Source organism: Lynx rufus, unplaced genomic scaffold (assembly GCF_022079265.1).
Source record: "Lynx rufus isolate CCGP_SWC_20201006 ecotype Redwood Valley unplaced genomic scaffold, mLynRuf1.p SCAF_11, whole genome shotgun sequence".
Lineage (NCBI taxonomy): Eukaryota > Metazoa > Chordata > Mammalia > Carnivora > Felidae > Lynx > Lynx rufus.
In genome coordinates, this window is record NW_025814825.1 from 17,629,839 (window position 1) to 17,653,395 (window position 23,557).

General features: G+C 42.2%; 1 protein-coding gene across 1 annotated transcript in view; it reads left to right on the forward strand.

Moving 5' to 3' along the window:
• The window catches only part of LRMDA (leucine rich melanocyte differentiation associated), a 1,035,260-nt gene that overhangs the window by 564,324 nt on the left and 447,379 nt on the right, over positions 1-23,557 (forward strand). The window contains exons 3-4 of the mRNA XM_047073021.1: positions 11,637-11,763; positions 23,225-23,364. Coding sequence (XP_046928977.1) covers positions 11,637-11,763; positions 23,225-23,364 — 267 coding nt within the window. The remainder of the gene's footprint in view (positions 1-11,636; positions 11,764-23,224; positions 23,365-23,557) is intronic.

The window sequence follows — 23,557 nt, forward strand, 5'->3', positions numbered from 1 at the left end:
TAGTGGTGTTATTTTGTGTGCCCAGTTGCCACATTTGTGTTTGGCTTCACTGAGTTGACAAGATAGTCTCCATTCAAATACCATCTTCCTTGTGAAAATACCACCATGACATTCTACCCCCAAGAGCAGCAGTCAAGTAACTAAAGAGACAGATGGGGATGAAAGAACCTGCATTTAGTCCTGGTAAAAATCTCTTGTTTCTCATGCTGCACATCTGCAAGCATTTGATCTGTCTTCTTTGTCCCTAACACTGTTAACTTCTGTGAGGTGTAGGTCCTCGGGTCCCAGAATGTGCCTTTATATGAAATGGAGTACAATCCTAACAAAGTCATTCTTTGTAAGATTTTTCAAAGCACGGAACTAGGGCTCTTTTAAAAGAAGGAAAATGGCTCTAATAGTAAGCCACTTTTGGAGGTCACCATATCACCCAAGGCCTTCTTTCCTTCAGGAGATATAAAGGTATCTTGTAGTCTGGGACAGAAAACATGTTTTCACCTTTTTCAGCCAACTGGGACCTCACAGAATCAGTAGTTGACATATTTTTGCTGGTGTTCCTGGCCTGATTCCATTCCAGGGGGCCCTACCCATGGGGAAGCTAGTCTTTGGGCAGGTATTTGATTAGGGCCCCTTTGGGTCCCCAGGGCCTTGAGGCACAGCCATGTAAATGTCTCCTTTTCTGGTTGGTTTGCAATGAGTAGACACCATCTGTTGAATTAAATTCCCTTTATGGAGGGTGGTGAAAGGCTTGTGTAGAAGAGACACTGTTATCTTTCAAGCAAACAGTTCATGAGGTTGAAGAGCTGTGTTCTTGGCCCAACATATGTTTGCCCAATGGCTGTGGGAGCCTCCCCCACCAGGCGCTGAATTCCGCCCCGTGGCGACACACACACATACCGCGGCTGCAACACACCATGTCCACTCCCTTACATCTCCCTAGTAAAGAAAACCTCCATTTATAGAACCCGCCAAACAAACTCACTCTTTAGACTCTTAAAAACAAACAAGATCCTGAGGCCACAGGCTCCATGCGTGCATGTGTGGTTTTATAAAAGCTCAAGCCGTGAACCAAAATAATTTCAGAGACATAGTCAAAGCCCAGACCAAGCCCTATCACCAGGGTGGGAGAAATGCAGGAAAGATTCACTGAGAGGCATGGAGGACGGCCAGATGGGCAAAGGGATGGGAATAAAACATGGAGGCATCTAGCTCGTTCATAGGGAGTACCTGGTTCTCACCTTTGTCCTCAGGGAACCACTTGCTATAATAACTTCAGGACAAACACAGGAGGAGTGGGTGGAAAACAGTGACTGCTGCAGCCCTCATTTCTTTCCTCTCAATGTCTAGAGCCCATTTTGCCCACACTGCTTAATAATGTGCTGTCCGTTATGGTCTCTCCATTTCAAGTCCAACTTCTTTCTCTGTTCCCATAGATGGTAGGCCCAGGGGGAGCAGGTGCCATGACTTGTACATCTTTTATATCCCTAGATGTATGTGCATCTTGAGAGCCTGCCATGCTGGAAGAGGGTAACACATGTATGATTTCTTGTGCCAAGTAAGCTTTTTGGAATGGCAGTTACTTGCATGCCGGGATTAGTTACCTCTTCTTCTTATGTTCCTTTGCCACCAAATTTGGCATAAAGGGTAAGAGGGTGCTCACAGAATTAGAATTCATTCCGATTGAAATTTAGCTCAAGCCCACTTCCTCTTTGAAAACTTCCCTAACCCTACCCCTCCTCAGAGTATTGTTTATCATCCCAGTCTAACCCATTACCCTGCATTATCTGGTAACTCCTACCCTGCTTACATCTACTGCTTAAAGTAGGGGAGCATGCCACAGTCCTTTTTATTGCCCCAGAGACTAGCAAAATCCTAGGCACAGAATTGGCACTCAGTACCTTTTTGTAAGTGAATGAAATGAATGAATGAATGAGTGAGCTATAGAGGTACATGCCAAGGTGACTAGCTCCACCTAAAGTATACTTTACCTCATGAAGGCCACATTAAACAAATATAAGAATTAGTTCTTCAGGGGATTGTCCTAGGAGGGTCAGGAGGGGATGTAGATCAAAAGGCAAAAGAATTTGAAGACCTCAATCTGATTGTGAGGACATATAATGAATGGATTAGAAAGCTATACACAGTGTTTGGATAAAGGTTGTGGCAATAGTGAATTTCCATTTCTAGATCTCAACTAGAAATTATTTACAGGTTATTTAGCATAGTTCAGTTGAAGGACCATTGCAGTCTATGTCCAAAGGTTCTAAGCAGGGCTTTGTTACTATGTGTGGTTTTAGGTAAGCCACTTGGCTCTCTGATTATCAGTCACCTTCTGTGAAGTTGAGGATCGAACAGCTTACAATTCTTCTGGGACTCAAAGTCTATGAGTCTATGAAGAAGACCACAACAGGTCAAATAGAACTGTGGCTTGGAAATCTAGTTCACAGGGCATAAGAGGCCAGTGTGTTAACATGTGCCTTTTTTTAAAAAATTGTTTTAAATGTTTGTTTATTTTTGAGAGAGACAGAGACAGAATGCAAGTGGATTAGAGGCAGAGAGAGAGAGAGGGAGACACAGAATCCGAAGCAGGCTCCAGGCTCCGAGCTGTCAGCACAGAACCCAATATGGGGCTCAAACTCATCAGTTGTGAGATCATGACCTGAGCTGAAGTCGGACGCTCAACCAACTGAGCCATCCAGGCGTCCCAACATGTGCCTTTTTAGTTATGGGGATATCCCCATAGTTAGGGAAGCATTGAAGAAGCTTTGCACAGTCCCAGCTAGAGGATCAGAAGAAGGCACACAGTTTAGTGTGATGGAGAATGACAGAGCTAGAACTCTCTGCTGTCCTCTTTCCACCAGGCTGTCTGTCAGGGAAGAAACAGCTCTTGGGAGCCCTTATAAACTGTAGTTACAAAGGAAGGAGCTGCAGTTAGATAGGCACAGTATCTGGGTAGAATATTAGAGTCATCAAATCTAATATTCTATGAAGAAATTTCCTCTAAACATTCTCTGTGATTCTAACCTCTGATCATGTACAGATAGTGACTCAGAATGTAGCTCATTCCTTTGGTGAACAGCCCTCTTTTTAAGCTTTAAAAAATTGACTTGAGAACTTTCCTTCCACTTCTATTATTTTGTCCTATTTGCTTTTGGTTCTGCCTTCTGGAATGCCAGAGACTTAGTACTTTGAAACAACTAAGCCTCCTGTGTTCCTGGTTAAATAATTTTGTCCGTCTCCATCACTGTTTCTTACACCCTTCACCAGCTTGTTGGTCTCATTGTATGATATTTCTAAATGCTGATGCTGCTTTGAGCCTGGCACTCAGACCTGAAACAAAGCTCCAGGTAGAGCTACTTAGGGGCCAGTAGAGTAGGATCAGATTCCCTTCTGGGGAGGCAGCCCCACTCTGCTGATTCATACTAAACCTTTATACACACTGCTCTTTATGCAAGGTTCCTGCATCTTATGTTTGGAGAATCGTTTTATTTAAAAGTAATAGTTACTCAAGTCTTTTCTGATTATATGATACTTACTCATGATAGAAAACCTAGTAACTAGTGAAAACTATAAAAGAAAAAAAAAACACCCTACAAATAACCACTACTCACAGATTAGTAGTATATATCTGGATCCCGTACATAAACACCTGTATGCTTTGAAGTGTCAGTATATACATACAGAATTGTCATAATGTCCCTATGTACATTAACAGTAGTTTATAAACTAGGAACAACTAACAGACTATGGCTCTTAACCATCTACATGGAAAACATGGTACACATTAAAATTTGTGTAGAGAATGGAGGGGAGAAATAGATGATTTAATTTCCATGCATGAGATTGTAATGTGTGTGCTGTATGTATTATAACTTCATTTTAGGTACTTAAAAGGATAGCATGACATTTTATTGAATCAGTAGATATATGTATACAATATCATTTTTAATTACCTCATGGCATTTCATTATACAGATACATCGAGCTTTCTGTAATCATTTATCATTGGGCATTTAGGTATGTTTACATTGTTACTATAAATAATACTGCAGGGAACATACTTAAATCATGCACATTTCTTTGATATTTATTTAATGCAGTGTTAGAATTATTGGATAAGAGGTGATCATTTTTAAGACTTTTAATATAAATTGCCATCCAGAAAGGTTATAGCAGCTTCACTCTCCCATCAGTGTTGTGTTGGTCTGTTACTTTGAACTTTTGACAAGACTGTGTTAAGATTTAGGGAAACAATGGATTTGTTAGTTAAGTGAAAATATCTTGTTTAATGTGAATATTTTAGATTCCCAGTGAAGTTGAAATTTCACTCTACCTTTCTAGTATTGACCATATATATTCCTTGTGTATTTTCTTTCCATGTATTTTGTTTTTCTCTTAGGGCTTTCAGATGTCCCTTAATGATTTTCAAAAGCTCTTTTAATATTAAGGATTTTAAACCTTAGATTGTTAGATTGGAAATATTTTCCCCAATTTACATTTCCCTTTTATTTTTTTTTTCCAAATAGGTATTTTTGGATAGTTGGACTTTAAATTTTTTTAATTTTTATTTTTGAGAGAGCATGCACAACTGGAGGAGAGGGGCAGAGGGGGAGAGAGAGAATCTCAAGCAGGCTCCATGTGGAGCCTGACCCTGGGCTTGGTCCCACGACCCTGCGATAGTGACCTGAGCCAAAATCAAGAGTTGGACGCTCAACTGACTGAGACACCCAGACGCCCCTTGGGTAGTTGGACTTGAAATCTATATTCAGGTCTTCACATTAGATAATATGAAGTTTCATCTTGTTGGGCTGAAACAATGTGTTGATTCCAACACGATCATTTTGGATCCTACTGTATGCTCCTGAATATCTTTCTTGGGTCTTGCACTCCATGAATGTGATAAACATATGCTGAACCAAGTCATTGACAAAAAACAGGACCAAAGTCCCTGGACCCTTCCTTCGTTGCAAGCTGGGCCATTAATTAGTGTTCTTCAGTTATATTTTTAACCAGTTATGACTCTGTCAAAAGTCGTCATTTTCTAGCCTAGTTTTTGCTCTCCTGACATAGGGATATGTCAAAGCCTTTTTGAAATCTGGTGCAATATACCTTTATTCCTAGTTAACTGTCCACATTAATAGCTGGTCTCACAGAACTTGTCCTTAATGTACAGAAACTGCCTGTTTGAGATTCAATGCCATATATGTATCTTGTTTCATACTACAGAGGATCTGAACTAGCTTATTAGAATTAATTAAAAAATGTATAGATAAAATATGAAGGCTGTATAAATTACAATTCTCAACTACAAAGTTAGAAAGCGGATATAGAGACCCCACGGGATTATCTTTTTACATCTGAGTCACCATTTCACTCTCAGCTTCCTAGTAGTAAAAGTAAAAAGGGTATCATGACCAGAAACCTGGTTTATTTTGTCCTAGGGCAAACAAATACCAGTTTCTCAGAGGTATAATCTGACTAGAATTTCATAAGTATATGAATTTATTAATCCAAAGTGTGAAGAATCTTCCCTTTTCAAATAACTGTGGTTGTATTACCCATTTCTGTGTTTCCAGCTCTTTACACATTTCCAATAATTCTTTAGGGATCCTATATAACCGTTTTATTAGTATTTTAGGTATGGTACATGATGGCTTCACACGTAATCCCACTTAGAGTTAATAAACACTTTGTCAGCCGCCTTAGATTTTTGACTGGTCTTGGATTCAGGTCTGTTACACCAGTGTTGAATTTTATTCCATGCAACTCAAGGATCATCTATCCTGACAGGGGACTTAAGGGCTTTGGGGTGACTTTGACAAATTGCATATGATATACTGTCACATGGTTTCAGTATACACTATTGTACATAGCCATGAGCCTGTTCCACCTTTGTCTGTTTTTTTTAGAGACTTTCATCCCCTATTGGTTTACTTATATTACTCGTATATATATATCCCTGGCTATGTGACCTGACTGACAGAAAAATATATGGAAAATATTTAGACCCAGCTGTACATATAACACAGTACTATCTCTTCTAACATACTGTAGTATATGCTGAATAGTGTGCTATGCCATCTCCAGTACTGTTCTGTAGTATATATTGTATAGTGTATATACTATGCTATCTCTAGTGGTATTCCGTGGTATACACCGTATAGTGTACGTACCGCGCCATCTCTTGTAGTGTTCCGTGGCATATGCTGTATAGTGTATATACCACACTATCTCTTGTAATATACTGTGGATACATTTAACCATTTACATGGGCTATAAAAAGAATTTTGTGACAGAGAAAAAGAGTATCTCTTATGTGGTTGGATTAATGGCCTTTCAGAAGTGCTGCCACTGGGCCATTTTCTGGGCTGTGAGCTGCCATATCACTGTGGTCCCATTCTTTTCTTTCTTCCTTCATCCCCTCTATATAGCTCTGTGTTGCCTGTCCTTTTCTTCTAGCTGTGGTCCTGGCCTCTCTTGTCAGTTTGCAGACCTTTCCCAAGGACCTGCTGTGTGCCAGGCCCTGTGCTTGGCCTGGTGGGGCAAATAAAAAAGGTGCATGCAAGTTGCTATTCCTGCTCTCAAGGGTGATATTTAAATTATTAAACAACTACACTGATCAATCAGAAACATCCTATCTAGAGCAGGGTCCCTAGAGGCTCCGTGCTGTGGGGGCATTAACTACTTAGTTGCTGGACTGTGAAAGGTCTGGGGGGCTCCGAAGAGTGGCCAGGGTAGCAGGAGGGGGTACTCAGTGTATTCAGAGCTGCATTTATTCCCAAGTGGTAAGGAAGGATTTAAATAGCCTAATAACTGGTTCTGGTGTATGGGTGCAAACTCATTGTATGTCACTTCTGCCTGTTCGTAGACACTGGCCTCAGGGTAAGTAGGAGGAGGCACCTGGCCTCTGAAGGAATGGGTGTAGGCATTGCCCTCCCAGCCTCTGGCCGGTTGCCCTGAGGCCTGCTCTTTGCCCTGCCCTTGGGATTTTACTGTCAGCTTTTCTCGGAGTGGCTCACAGGCTCAGGGTCAAGCTGTAGTCAGTTGACAAAGGGGTATTGAATCCTTACTGTGCATTTGACAACTCTCCAGGTATTATGGAGGTTACGTTGAGATCCCTTTTTTGTTGGGGGCTGGGCAGACGAAAGTCATCCAGAAAGACCATTACAGAGCAGGCAGCAGCGGAACCTCCACAGCAGGTCTACAGGAATAGCCGCTGTGGTGAACATAAGACAAATGGGGTAGCTTCTCTAGAATTTCCATAAACTCCCATTTTCTCAGTTATAACTATCTATCTATCTAGATATATCTACCTCTATATATAGATATATAGAGAGATATAGATATCTGGATAGATATATTGGAGTAGGTAAAGATTTTAGTTCAGATCTTATTTTCTTAGTTTGAGAACATTCCAACCTTTGGTTCTGGGTTTGAGGCCAGCTGTGGTTCCACAGAGAGAGATATTTCTTCTTAGGGTCTGTGGTTAATTGTGTCCCCCATCCCTGCCTGAGTCATACTGGGGAGGAGCATCACCCCTGTTATAGGCTCAGAATGGAGGAAAGAGGGATCTAATGATTACCACTGCTTACACCCCAGGAATAAGGTTGGCATTTCTTGAATGGAGGGTTCTGGAGGTGTCCTCTGGTGATTTTTCTGGCTGGATTTTTGCTGGGTAAGAGGCAGGAGGGATTAGTAGGTCATCTGCCCCAAGCCTACCAGCTCTGCTGTGGTCCTGGCCCTTTTCCTTCCCCATTCTGACGAGTGGCTAACTTTTGGGAATAGAATGAAGGCCACTGAGTGGAAGCCCACCCAGAAGCAGAAGGTATTGGGGTTCAAGTGACCACCCCTTTGTGGGGCCTGCTGCCCTGCCTGAGGCCCCTCCTTAGCGGCTCACAACCACTGGCTTAGCTTGGAAAGGGCTGGGGCCGCCTGGTTAGTGCCGCTGTTTTTATAAGCTAATGAGGGCAGAGTGTGAGCCACGGGCAATGATGCTGGGATATTAACTGTGACAGGAAGCTTGATCATAATTATCTTAACGAGGATAGGGTTAATTACAGTGGAAACTTAAAAGTTCTCTCTGTTTGAATCCGCTAGAGCTGAATGCGTTGTGATGTTTTGTCATTTTGATATGACTTTGGAAAAGGCACAGGGACTCTCCCAGCAGCTGCAGTGGCTCCTGGGGGAGCCCAGCCAGAGCCCTGTGAATGAGGTAACAGAGATGGTACCTGTGGGTGAGATAATGGGCAGCTTTCCTGCTGGTGAAGTGCTTCGGAGTTGCTGATTAGGTTTTCAGAGCAAACCACCTGCCATAGGTCAGACCGCACACCCTGTCTCCCTGTCTTGCCCTTGGCGTCTCTTCCCTGGGCTGGGAAGACCTCTCTCCAGCTGCCTGTGCCCAGGTAGTGGGTGAAGCCTTGCTCTCCCACCCCAGCCCCTGACCTTGGCACACATGTCTGCGTTGCCTTCACAGCCCACTCCTCAAACATCTGCAGATTGCAGACCAAACCGGCGAGTAACTGTGGAGTGACAGGCGCCCCCTCCACCAGGGCCCTTGGGTCTGGGGTGCATTTTGCTGTGCACACACAAGATTATGGCAGAGAAATTGCAATCTCATCATCTTTTCCTTGTAGCTACTGTAGCTGTCCCATTAAACAGCACAAATCTGAGTGGATCCTTAAAGCCTTTTTTGCCTTGTCATTTTACTTAACAGCACACACCTCTTTGCAGGCATCTTGTATCTAGGGGTATGAACTCAAAGATGGATGAAAATAATAATAAAAAAAAGATGGATGCAAATAATTTGTCCCCTCCTCCTTCCATGAAAACAGCAGCAACAATAACAACAAAAGTCCAATTTGTAAAAGCAAAAAATAAAGCCATCTTCCAGGTGTGTGTTTATTGGCTTCCGCATGCCAACCAAGCCCCAGAAATCCTGTCTTCTCCAGTTTTACCCTTCACTACTCTGTCTCCTCAGCTCTGAATTTAGCTGATTAAATCACCAAGTGCACACTACACTGATGACATGAAGACACAGATTTATTAATTAGCAACCTCCCCTCCCCCGCCATGTAACACGGTTCCCTTTTAGCTGAGCAGCTAGTAACATTAATGGCAAAAATAATCTTACAACCAGACAGGTAACAGGATTTGAACCTGAACGTCCCCTACTCTTCTGTGAAGTTTGACTCAGAACTGAGCTCTGCCCCAGAGCCCGCCCCAGAGAAAGGCAGCTCTGTGGGCACTCCCTCTGGTGTTCTTAGCTTTGTCCCTCTGCGTGCTCTGTCATTTTGTTGTATGCCTCCCTGGAAACACTCTTGGAAGGGAGCTTTCTTTTGCTTGCCAGTTGCCAACCATTTGCTGATTCTCATGATAAGAGTATTATATTTGCATAACATAACTCAGGAACAATGTGTATTTGGATGCTGCCTTTGACCATAGCCCAACTGAGGTTTGTGCACAAAGGACTTATTAGCCATCCATAAGGCACCCTGAAGGGAGGTGGCCTCAATGCCCCTCACCCCTGTGGTAAACAGGGCTTCCTCCTGAAAAGCACTTTTCCATCATCACTCATTAACCCCCATGGAGGGAAGGGACTTCAGGAAAGGTGGAAGTTTCCCTGCAGAAGCCAGACTTGCTGCACACCTTTGCACATTTGCTCATCTGCCCACTCCCTGCATCCAGAACACACTCCCCCTCCAAAACACCCCCTAAGGTCACAGCTACCAGAAAAATCAGTGAATAAAAAGAAGAAAGAAAAGAAAGGAGCCAGCATTTGCGAGTGACATGTTTGTTCATCTTCTTTGGCTTATATTCATAAGTTCCTCTGGGCTGGAAACAGCACAGAACAAGGGAGTGCAGATGGGTTATTGATAATGCCCAAACTCACACTTCAAGTAAATGGTGGAGCTGAGTCACAACTTTTGTGTGTGTGTGTGTGTGTGTGTGTTGGTTTGTCTCCCCCGCCCCGAAACATGAGGAAGAAGAGAAAGGAGGAGGAAGAAATGAAGCACAATGACCCCATTGACCCTTAGCCCAAAATGTAAGTGGTATTGGCTTCCTGCTGTGGAGCAGGTAGTGCTGGCTGTAGGAGTGGGTGCTGGGCCCTGAGGAATGAGACACACCAAGGTAGCTGTGCGCCCAGTGGAGTCTGGGGCTTTAATGACTGACACTGCACATCACACCTCCTGCATATTGACTCCCTGTTTTGGAGCCTTGTTGGCACAGATCCCACAAAGGAGATACAGATGTCTGGAGACAGCTTTGGTGCTAAAGTTCACACTCACGTCAGATGTGCGGGCACTGCACACACAAGCAGGCGTGTCTGTAACGCAAGTGCTATCAGTAAATGAATAAACAGTGTAGACAACATCTCCCTGATTCGTCACATTTTATACAATAGCCAGGAGATCCCAGGCGAGTCCGCTCTCTGGTCGACGTCGTAGCTCAGCTGTCAGCCTGTGCAAGCTCAGCACAGCTCTTGGGTCTGGCAGGTGAATGAGCTGGGAGTATGTGTGTCTGTGCAAGTCCCTCCACCGGGCGGCTTTCTTTAATTAACGACTGCGCGCGTGGAGAGTAGCACATGCGCACAACTGCCCCTAACCACCTCCACCCCCAACACTCCTGAGACCATAACATCAAGAGTTAACTTTCAGCTAACTGTGTAAACAAGGCTATTTTTCCCTTTCTGATACTTTTTTTTTTCCCCCCTGAGCCGGGTACTTAATTCTTTCAGATCCTTGATTATTTACTGCCTTGACATCTACATTGCTGCATTCCACACTTCTTTCAAAAATAAAGTGAGAAATCCACTTTCCATAAATTAAAACTGTAACTTCAAGCCGGGAGCACTGAAACAGAAATTCCCCCAACTCCTTCCTTAAACCACTGCCCCTCTCCCTGCCCAACAAAAACAAAAACAAAAAGGAAAAGAAATCATGAAAGAAAAAGAAACAACCCTCTCCGACTGGAGTGATTATGTGCTTCTGAAGATGCCTTGCCTTGGGGGGCAGCCACAGGGACACTGGGCAGACGCAAATTAAGTGATTAGTGTAAAAAAAAAAAAAAAACAACGGGGGATAAAAGTCAAAGGCTGAGAAGGGAGAGCAAGGAAGCCTTCCTTGCCATTTCCTGGACTGTGCAGAGGAGAACCGCTAAGAAATGATACTTGAAGTTATATTTATTATTGTAAGAGGGGTATGATATTTCTGGGCAGGAATGATGGATGACAACTTAAATTTGTGTCCAGGGAATGAAGGTGAACTGTGACAGAGTTATTTATCTTGGGAATGGAGGTTAGGGTCAGCCGAGGCTGGGTGCCTGAAGGCACAAGACATTGACAAATTTATCCTGCAGGCCGTATCTGAAGCCCTTTGTTTTGGATCCTGGCTACTCACTAAGTGACCCTCATCCTTCATGTTGGCAATGCGTGAAGGATGCGGTGAGTGCCAGCGGCCCCTTCTCCCCCGCCGCCCCCACCCCGGCTCCCGCTACTAATTCTTGTCATTCACTTTGCTGACAGGCACCAAGCCCAAACTATTCCCAGTCCTGAAAGGGAAGGTTAAAATATTTATTTCGGCTCATAATGGCCTCCCTGATTTAGTGCAGGATCATTTTTCCTGTTGCCTTTGTCATTGCAGGTCACTGGAAGGACTGAGCGCGTTCGGGAGCCTGGAGGAACTCATCCTGGACAACAATCTGCTCGGGAACGACCTCGTGTTGCCAGGGTTACCCAGGCTCCATACCTTAACCCTCAACAAGAACCAGATATCCTTGGCTCTGCCCGCTGCCTCCACTCTCTGCCCTGCCCCGCAGTGGTCCCCGCCCGCACACCCCCTCCCCTGTGCTCCCCTCCCCCGCCCCACACAAATACCTGCGAAATGTCAAATGAGTTTTATGTGTCAGCTAAATTAAAGTATGTGAAATACAGTCCATGGGCAGACAAAGCGTTCTGTCTTCTGGCACTCGGGACACTTCAGAGTAATTTATTATAGGTCATTCATAAATGAAATGCACCATTATATCTTCCTGTTGCTCCATTTTAGTGTAGAGATCTAAGTTATGGCTGTGAAGAAATCTTTTTAATAGATAAAAATAGAGAAAGAAAATAATGTCACTGCTGCTGAGAAGGCAAAGCCCGGTTCTAGTTGCTTGGGCTTGTGTGGGAGGGCGACCTCTGGTGGGAAGTACGGGGTATTGCCTCTAAGCGAACTTGGCCTTCACGGAGGTTTCTGGAAGGCTCTGGTGCAGGCCTGGGGAACAGTTCTGGCAAAGAAGAGGGGGAAGGGGCAAAGGTGGGAGATATGTGTGAAGCCCAGGGGTAACTCTGCCCTCCGTGGTGTTTGATGTACTAGGGTGATGAGAGAGGTCTAGCAGAGTCATTCTATTGCATGCTGTCCCCTTAAGTGCTGTCCCTAGCCAGCCTGGGATGAGGCACAGGGGGATTAATGGCTCTGGATTCTATAGGGAGGCTGAGAGTGGAATCGGAAGCTTTCTGCAGTATAAGGCACTTAGCTCCTCTGTACAGTTATGGGTCTCCATGCTGCCACAGCACCAGCTGGAAGGCAGGGAGGGTTATCAGTTTTGTTAATTCCTGTATCCATCACACCTAGAAAAATGCTTGGCATGGAACTGAGGTTCAGTGAATGTTTGTGGGATGAATGAATGAATGAATGAATGATTATCATCAGCTGTTCTTTATTGAGTACTTCTGTGGGTCAGGCACTGTGCTGGGTGCCTTTAAGTATATTATTTTTTATTCTTACCAAACCCTGGGAGATGGATGCAGTTTCTCCATTTACCTGACTGAGGAAGGAGGTCAAGCATGGACCCAAAGCCAGACATTTACCAAAATGCTAGATCCCAGATTCAGTCTTAACTGTGGCTATATCCATAATTCTTTCCATTCTCTTGTGTTGCTTCAGACTTGAAGTCTAATCACCTTGTTTTATTAGTGAAACATTTGAGATCTAGAGTAATTCAGTCACTTGTTCGTGTTCTCATGGCGAGTTAGAACTAGAAAAGGGATCAGAGCCTTTTCTGTAGAGTATGAAATAAAACCATGTATGCATATGTCCACTTTAAGAATGAGAGGCAAAATCATTTATTAACTGCTGTTTATACTTTAAGTCATAAGACAGTATTTTCTTTTTAGGTAAAATATACTACGATGGTCATTATAAATTGGCACTTTAATAGAAGTGGAAGGAGAGGGCTTACAAATAAATATCAGTCTTTATCATAAGGCAATATTGATGGGTTTTTTTCCTCTCCTATCCTTTGGTCAACCAAGTTTCTTAGTCATTGTTTGAAAAATTATTATAGTCCCTGTATCACTGTCTTAGGTGATCACTTGGATGATATTCTTAAATCATTCAAGAACAGAAGGGTTATTAGAATAGAACTGGATGGTAAATTTCCTCCTTTGGGCCCTAGTGCTTATATCCTGTGTCCCATGCCACTGTAGAGTCCTAGCCTTTGGACTTGGGTTCATGAGTCAGCTTAATCATGTTTAGTTGTGTGGCTATGGACAGGTCAGCCTCTGAAAACCTCTGTTTCTCATTTTGTGTGTATGTGTGACATCACAGCTTTCACTTGCCTATTAGGAGAACTGGTTAAAAATAAAAAAATATATGAAAGCCTTTTTTGCATGTTGGAATCAAAGTGCCGTGATAATGTAAGCAAAACAGGTTTCTGCATGGGTGAAAAACCAGCTACTTCTGCCCTGGGATATTTATTGTGACGTTGCAATATAAGAAATGGTGCTGTGAGAAGGACTTCCAGAACAGCCCACAGATCAACCCACAAGGACTTTGTCTGGCAAATGCTGTACAAATGCTAATCCCAAACTCAATTCCTCTTCTCCCTCAGCATAACTTCCTGGCCAGTTCTCTGTCGCATTTATTGGTGCATGCTAAGAAATGCAAGCTCATTTCAGCACCAGCCTGAGAAAAACAAGTAAAAGAAGAGCACACCAACTGTGAAAGAACATCATTTTGCATAATCCCAGTCTACAGATGAACTAGTGGGTGATTTTTTTATTGACCTCTGATTTATTTAATAATCAATGAAAAGTATTTGTTGGATACTTAAGTGTTCAAAATAGGTAGGTTATCGTATTGCTTTCCACTGTACCACTGGCATTTGAGGAGCATTGAGTAAATATTGATGTTAATATTGATGATAGACAGATTACCTGATTAGTGTGATTAGGTTACACTAAGAAGTAAGATTCATGTTTCATATGAATTTACTAAGAATTATTATTTCCCATTTTAGAGGGTTCATTTTCATAACCTGGCACAGAATATGATGAAAATGCACAGGAATCCACTCTGGATTTTTTTGTTTTTGTTTGTTTTTTAGATTCTATGTGTAAGAGAGATCATAAGGTATTTGTCTTACTCTGACTTATTTCACTTAGCATAATGCCCTCAGGGTTCATCCATGTTGTGGCAAATGGTAAGATTTTATTCTTTTTAATGGCTAAAATACATAGTTACATATATTATTATATACTGTGATATAATTATAATATATAACATATATATATATCACAACTTCTTTTATATTCAACTACTGATGGACACTTAGACTGTTTTCATATCTTGGCTATTATAGATAATGCTGCACTAAACATGAGTGTGTAGATGTCTCTTTGGGTTAGTGTTCATTTTCTTCAGATAAATATCCAGAAATGGAATTGCTGAATCATACAGTGTTTTTATTTTTAATATTTTTTGGGAAGCTACATACTGTTTTCCTTAGTGGCTACCTCAGTTTACCTTCCCAACCACAGTGCAAAAGGGTTCCTATTTCTCCATATCCTCCCAACACTTATTATTTCTGGTCTTTTTGATAAAAGCTATTTTAACAGGTGTGAGGTGATATCTCATTTTAATTTGGTTTTGATTTACCTTTCCCTGATGATGAGTGATGTTGAGCATCTTTTCATGTGTCTACTGGCCATCTGTACTTCTTCTTTAGAAAAATGTCTATTCAGTTCCTCTGCCCATTTTTTAATCAAATCATTTTTTTGCTATTGAGTTATATGAGTTCCTCATATATTTTAGATATTCCTTATCAGATATATGATTTGCAGTCATTTCTTCCCATTCACTAGGTTGCATTTTCATTTTTAAATAGTTTCCTCTGCTGTATAGAATGTTTCCCCATTTTTTTCTTTTTCATTCTCCAAATTTTTATTTAAATTCCAGCTAGCTAACATACAGCGCAATATTAGTTTCAGGTATAGAATTCAGTGATTCATCAATTGCATATAACACCTGGTGTTCGTTGCTACAAATGCCCTTCTTAATCCCCATTACCTGTTTAACCCATCCCCCCTCTATCCCCCATCCACCTCCCTTCTAGTAACCATTAGTTTGTTCTCCATAGTGAAGATTCTGTTTCTTGGTTTGCCTCTCTCTTTTTTTGCCCATATGTTCATTTGTTTTGTTTCTGAAATTCCACGTATGAGTGAAATCATATGGTATTTGTCTTCCTCTGACTGATCTTGCTTAGCATAATACATTCTAGTTCCATTCATGTCATTACAAAAGGCAAGATTTCTTTCTTTTTATGGCTGAGCAATATTCCACTGTATATGTTTCTCATTTTTAAAGTAGTAAATCGGGCTGGAGGATGGTTGTATTCTCAGTGTTGCTGTCACCAGAGATTAGCAGGCCTCTTGGCCCTACAGTACTGAGGGATTTTCTTTGTCTTTGGTTGAGTCCTTTTCCTTTTTAATTCCTCAGCTTCTCCAATCTGTAGCAGTAATGCTGAGGGAGAAATGATAGTGGTATGGGGGGAATTGTTGCAGAAGGGGATGTGTAGCTGTAAAGCTGGCCAGTTATATTGCTGTGCTGATGGAGAATACTGTATTAGCACTAGATACAAAAGGTGCTAGTTGGCTGTTTTAGGATGCAGCATGACTTCTTTCTCCTCTGGTCTACTGGTATGATCATGAAGATTGGCTTCATTTCCCCACATACTTGAGCCAGAAGTCACAGAATGAAAGCCAGGTAAAAGCAAGAGTAACACCGTATGGCACCCTTGTAACCTAATACTTCTGACCTACCTTTTCAGCCAACTGACTCTGCTACTTTCTTGTTGAATATACCCCTGACTCTTTAAGAGTTGCTCTGTTCCACATTGCTATTCCTTACTCCATGAAATGCCTTGGATTTGGGCTCTGTCAGTTAGCTTTGCTGCATAATAACCTACCTTGAATGTTAGTGACTAAAACAACAAATACGTTATTTAACATTCTGTGTGTCAGTTGTTTGGGCAGGGCTCAACTGCATGGTTCTCCTGTGGATTTTGGTTTGGTCCATATGCAGCCACCATTATCTGGAGGCCTGATTGGGACTGGATGGTCTGAAATTGCCTCACTTATATGTCTGGAAATCGGTGCTGGTTGTTGACTGAACGACGTACTTCCAATAGGCTAACACAGGCCGCTCTGCATGGGGCAGCTCTTTCAAGAGCAAAGCCCTAATGTACAAGTACTTTTCAAGCCCTATTTTCATCTCAGATGTTGCTGCTCCATGGCCAAAGCAAGTCACGTACCAAATGTAGAGCCAGTGTGATAGGGGACTGTACCAGGTGTGTATACACAGAGGCATGCCTCACTCCTGTAGTGATCCTGCACATGGACCGTGGTGTCTCATCTCCTTAAGAACTGACTTCATATTTGTAATAAAGAGAGACCTAGAATCAAGTAATTATTCACCTGCTACAAAGGTAAGTATTAGTTCTTTCTTACAAATTGAATCTTATTTTAAGTATATTAGAAAGCTTGCTATTAAATGGGATTCTACCTGAAGTTCTTTTGAGAAGTTTGTTTTGGTTTTAATTTCTGGTGTGCTTGTTTGTCTGTTTGCATACATAGAGTTTTCCATTTTGGTTTTACTCTCAATGAGGTATGTTTGAACAATGCTTTGTTACTGGATCCTGCAAACATGGGTTATGGGCTGCTTTATCCTTTGGCAAGAGGTACTGTCAGATAGTGGTTAAGAACAGGCTCTGAAGCCAGACTTCCTGGGCTTGTACCCTGGCCCTGCCACTTGCTGCATGTTCTTGGACTGGCTATTTAACATATCAGTGCTTTGCTTTCCTCTCCAAAATTGGGACAATAATGGTACCCACCCCATAGGTTGTTGTGAGGGTTATTCTAAGTTCTGTGTAATGGTCAGTATTATTGCCATTTTTATTAGAGAATTATGTAAACTTATTTGATCTTACTTCAGCTACATTATAACCAAGGTCAGAGCATAGATTTTGAGTGTGTCTTTGATTTTTATAACTTAATTTTACATCCATATCATTCTGTGAGGTGAGTACCATTGGTGAATACTCTCATTTTTTTTTAAGTTTATTTTTGAGAGATAGAGAGCACAAACAGGGGAAGGACAGAGAGAGAGGGAGAGAGAATCCATAGCAGGCTCCACACTGTCAGTGCAGAACTCACAAACCATGCACAAAATTATGACCTGAACTGTAATAGAGTCTGACACTTAACTGACTGAGCCATCTAGGTGTCCTAGTACTCTCGTTTCTTATGAAAAAACTGAGAGAGTTGAACATTTTTTTTTTTGTATGAACTTTCTGAAGTCACCTAGATTGTCATTGGTAGTGCTCAGTCTAGAACCCAGGTATGGTGATTTATAACCCCAGACTCTGAAACCCAAAGGAGGTAAAATCAATGCATGAGGAAAGGAACTAAAATACAGGAGGAGTCGGTTGCCTGTGCTTGCCCTGTCCCTCCCGCACCAGACCCTGCACCCAGCTGCAGAGGGAGCTCATGAAAGGGATTTCAGAGCACAAACCCAGCATCTGGCACATTTTTTCTCAGTCGACCAATGTCTCACGTCTCATCTGCACACTACCTACTTGACCTCCCATCTTTGTTCTGCTGGCCCTTTGTGACACTTCTGTTAAGCTCTCAGCATTGCTGTCTTGTCCTGGTATACTTTAAAGCCTGGACTTCCCAGGTTACCTTTTTATCTCCTGATTCATAGCTTATCTTACTCCTCTTCCCTTGGTTCATTTAGACTGGGCTGGTAGTCACTGGCCATGGAGTTGACCTTATCTCCCCAACACTCACGTTGTGTATATGTGTGTGTGTGTATCTCTCTCTCTCTCTCTCTCTCTCACACACACACACACACACACCCATGCACATACACACACTGTCCTTGGCTCTTCTCCAGTAGGGTTGGATACTTGGTCATGGTCTCAGCCATATCATGTCTGAATACCCAACCCCAAAAGGGAACAATTGAGATGTCTGGAAAATATAGATACTTTGCACAATCAAATGATTCTCCCCCATTCTCCCTTTCGGGGTGGGTAGGGGAAGAGTAATAAGCTGACTTCATTTTACATCACACTTTGTTTCTTCATTTAATGTCTCCCTGTTTGCTTCAGCACACGTGTGAAGAGATGGTATGAATTAAAGTACCAACAGGAAGGACAAATAGTATGACATGTTGTACAGCTGGGCTGTGGTGAGGAGACGAGTGAACTGAACCAGAAGGCCAGACTAGATTTCCCACAGCAATTTACTGTTTTACTCAGGGAAGTCTCTGCACCTTGTCTGAATCTTCAGTTTCTTTAGCTGTAAAATGGGTGATAGATAATTCAGAGTATTGTTGAAAGATCGAAATGGCATAATGTATATATGGGAAATCACTTTATCGCCCAAAGACTTTACAGCTTCTTGATACATTTTAATGATAGAGGAAGTCTCATTGCTTTAAATGAATAAGCCCAAATTGGAAGAAAACTCAGGTACAGAACACAGCTGGATGACTGTACCTGTGGTCTCCCACAAAAGCTTGTAGGACTCCTCATTTTTCAGTATTTTACATTCCTTTCTGTGTTAGGAAATTGTGAGTCACTTGATCACCTAGAAATGTTAATTTCTTTGGAACAGGTTTGAATCTAGACTCTGCCATTTACTATGTGACCTTTGACCCCCATTTCCTCAATTATTGTTTGGATATGATATTGCTGACGTGTGTGTGAATCAAAATGAAAATATGTTGTGCAAAACGTGGAGTTAGCATTCAGAAATCCTGTATTAGGGTAAGCACTGGTTGAAATCCTCCCAGGTCTTATGGGTGTTGCCCTTTGACATGGGCTTGATCACAGAGGGAGGGTTCTTTCCCATTTTTACCAGGGAAACAGCTTCAGACCTGTGTAACTGGACATGACACCAGAAGACTCCCCTCCTCCTTCATTCTCCAGACTTTCAAGGCAACATGTTGCTTTGATCTTGGGCCTTCTGCAAAAAGTCTCCCTTGGCAAGCATACCTATGACAGCTGGACTCTGCAATAGCAACTTTGTGTAGACAACCTGAAAAAAACCTAAATGACAAGTATTCTAGAAAAGACTTGAGGAGGGAAGCCAGGTGTGTGCTAGAAGTCAGTTGAAGAGAATTGAAACTGTGCCCTGTAGCTTCACATTTAAAAAGGGGAGGGGAATGTCACCCTTAGGAGAATCCCTGAAAGTATCTACTGCCCTTGGTCTTAGTAAGTCAGAGACACCAGGTTCCCTCTGCTGGTTGCCTTTGGTTAATTTTCTGTGCAACTGGACAAAGAAGGAATGTGACAGGTTCTATCTCAGAGCTCCCAGCCAGGTAAGACAGGGCTGTGTTTGTCCTTGCTGACCCAGGAGACCAAGAAGCCAATTAAAACTCCTTCTCATCTTCTATCCTCCAGAGGTGTGTCAACAGAATGAAGTTCTAGTCCAGACCATCCACAGAATAGGTGCTAGTATGGATTTGGGGGAGACCCCCTGACTTAGCCCAGATGATCATTTAGCAGGTACTTGAAAGGCTTAAAAAGACAGGGGGTATCTTCTGCCACACAAAATACCCTAAATGAAGCAGGCTCCATTCTTTGGATTCATTGGTGCACGATGGCTGAAGCTTCTTGAAGCCTGTAGACCTTTTGCCCAAGAAATTCCCATTACCAAGACATTTTAATGAATCCACATCTCCACAACCTCCTGCTCAGGGGGAAGACAGAGATTTTGTTGAGTGTGAAACTTATGCTAATTCCCTCTTAAAGGAAAAGGCTACATAATTATGAATTCAAAATTAGGCTTGAAGATGAATGTCTATTTTGAATAAAAATATATAAAAGCAAATTAAATTTTTTTCATTTGACAAATGCCACAAACATAAAAATATTCAGAAAAGTAACAATTTTTTATGTGGGACATACCTACGTAAAACATTTTTCCTATTTTTTCTGCAACTTATTTTATAACTTTATTATATAATTATATAAGTTTTACCTTACGTGTACTTTAGTGGAGAGAGACAGTGATCTTAACTGATTGCAGTTTAAATAACCTACTTTTGCAATTTTTACAACATATGACCATGTGATTCTATTATCCTTGCAAGGGACCTGCGTAAGCAAGAACCCTCACGTACAAGCTTTATTAGCTCTGTGGTAACTTTACACATGAAGCCTGTTTCCCTGGACTGTGCATGAGAAGCTTCCTGTCACTGCTCACTTAATGTTGGGAAATGACTGGGATTTCAGTCCAGCTCAGTTGCCCAATATTTCCTCAACTTAAAAACCTTTCCCAGTTTGAGTTCCATTCCTTCACATTCCTACCTTCATACAGTAGATGAAAAATATCCAAGGTTTAAGAAGTTGGTCCCTATAAGAGAAATAGGTTTTGGTTGGACTTCTTCACCCATAGTGGAAAGGGCTTCCCCTAGGTTCTCTAGGGCCATTGTCTACACAAATAATTTGAAACACCCCAAGTCAGTACATCAGCGCCATTTTGGCCGTCCACTCTCTTACAGTCCCACAAAAGAAAGTGTGCTGACTAGTGGAAGTGAGTGATCAGCTTGTCTGGCTGTCTCCTTGGCACCAGGGCCTGGCCTTGAGGCTTCAGGACAGCCTGATAGGCATGAGTCCTACTGCTCCTTAGAACATCTGATGGATCCCTTGTGAAAGGTAGAAGGTTGGAACTAACCCTGAAGGGCAGAAACCAGGACTGGGACTGAATGACATTTTGGCCCTGGTGATTCCTGAAAACCAGACACAGACTTAAAACATTTTGAGAAAGTTACTCCAAAGCATAGGGCCTCATGAGGTGCCTTTGCTAGGGTCTAGGGGCAGCACTAATAGCTTCCCTTTTTCTCCTGTAGCAATGATTGAGAAGCATAGCTTTCCCCGAAAAGCCAGTTTTCCCTGAAATTGTTCATTGTCATTTCAATTAGTTTTATTTAAATAATTTTCTTAAAGAGTTTGATGATTGAACTGTAATTTAAAAAGTAGTGAGTATGTTTTGTCTTCAGTGATGAAATACTTTAATGTTTTGACTCCTGGCCATTTACCCATGTGTCCTTCTAATCTTACCTCCCTGGCAGAACCTTCTTTCTTGTCTTCTCCACATGCTTCTGTGTCTTTCATCCTCACTCCAGTGGTCCATTGTGGTTATTCCTGGACATTATTTGTTAAAGATCTGAAGGACTGATAACTTGAAAGTCCATTGTCCTGCCTTGTTTAGGAAATGGGGATGATGTTGGCGAATGGAAACCCGTGGTGGAGAGCTGCTCTGACCCTCTTGCACTAGGGTTTCCCTCTTTTGCTTGTGCTGTCCCTCTCCTTGTCTCTGTCTCACTCTCAGGGTATAGCGTTTGTTTTTGTACATGATGTTCACAGAGCCTGTGTATAAAAAATGCTTGAAAGAACTTAGTTTGGAGAAAATAAGATTTAGGGAAGACATGAGAGCTTCAACTGTCTGGAAGGTCATCATGTGGAAGAGGAGAATGCCTTATTCTTTGAGACCCCAAGCCATTAAATTGGGTCAGTGGGAAGGAATTTGAGGAAGGTTCAGTCCCAGGGGAAAGAAAAACTCTTTTTTATGGTTGTTATGATAGAATGAGCTACCTCTTGGTGACCCCTCGGCAGATATGTTAGGGAATGGATTCTGACATTGTTTGGATTTGGTGTTCAACTGACAAGTTGAAATGAAATATGAGGAAATTGGGGCAACATCTCATAGCTAGAGAACACCCTTGTAAAGTAAAGGCATCCATTCTCTTTGGTTTTAACTTTTCTCTCTTAGGCCAAGTGAACCTCACTCCTGGACACTGAATCCTGAGTCTTTGACTCTTGTATGGCGCATTCACCCTTATATATTAGCCCCTGTTTGCTCTGTTGTCACTCCCTGGCAAAGACCCCATTCCATCTGCTGATATTGGCTGATAAGAGCTCCACCTCTCTTCCATAAGTTTCTGGTAGTCATGGCCTCTGTTCATGGCTTGTCTAGTCATCACCTTGCCTAGGAGAAGGTTCATCTGCATGTATCAAACCAGGAGTCCATGTATATCAATGTGACAACTTGGTTGTCATTAGGTCCTTACCAGTACCTGTGATTGCCTGAATCTATGACTCTTGACTTACTTGGTTTAGAGGTCTCAGTGTTTGCCTTGAGTGGATCCCATTGAGCAAATGGATCATGGCATGATCTCCCCACCATGCCCTTTATTGGCATTTTCTCTATATTCTTTCCTTCTTGAATATTACTATCACAAGAGATTCTCCTCAAATACATTTGACCTGCTTGGCTTGACTAAATGTATCCTAACTGATTCCATTTGTCTTCTAGTTTTGTTCTCCTTTCTCCACAATTCATTGTTTATTGCCACCTGGGAGTCTACTGAGCAATGCTTAGCTCCACACCAGGTTCTCAGATCATAGGAGGATGGCAGTCCCTGTTTGTATCCATGCCATTGCTGTATGTTTTAATGATAAATTACTCCCTAAAGGAGAAAATGGGAATATATTTTTAATGAGGCATTTGGAAACAAGTCTTGCTTTCATTACTAGAAAAAAAAGTTTTATAGATTGGCAAATAGCAAAATACTTTACCACATGGTATATACCCTTCATCATTTTCCAAACAAATATAAAGGAAAGAAAAGTGTGATAAAACACTTGAGTTCATTCATTCCCTCTCAAGTGATCTGGACTTAGTCTGACATGCCCAGAGAAAAGTTGGGCTCTGTCCCCAGCAGGAGTGAAAAACTAGGCATGCCAGATACCTCACAGCTAAGTTGATTTCAACCCTCACCCATGTCACCTCTTGGGAGCAGACTGGACTTGTCAGGTGTTGTGCTGTGCCTTCAGTTATAGTCTATGTTCCTTATGGGGGCTTTTGTCTTCCTGGATCCAAATCCTTAACCTTTGTCACATCACTGACTTGGAGAGTCTGCTTGATCACCTGGCAGAAGTGACACCAGCTTTGGAGTACCTCAGCCTGCTGGGTAATGTGGCATGTCCCAATGAGCTGATTAGCTTGGAAAAAGATGAGGAGGACTACAAAAGATACAGGTGAGTATCTAGGAGTTTGAGCCTGGTGGAAAGGGAAAAATGGCATCTTTGGGGGGGGATGATATTATGGGGTGCATAGTAGATATTACTGGACTTCCATTGATAATACTAAACTTTAACCTTTTGGCGATCTGTAGCCATTGTCTCCCTTTGTCAGGGACATAGAAGCCAAAAACAACAACAACAACAACAA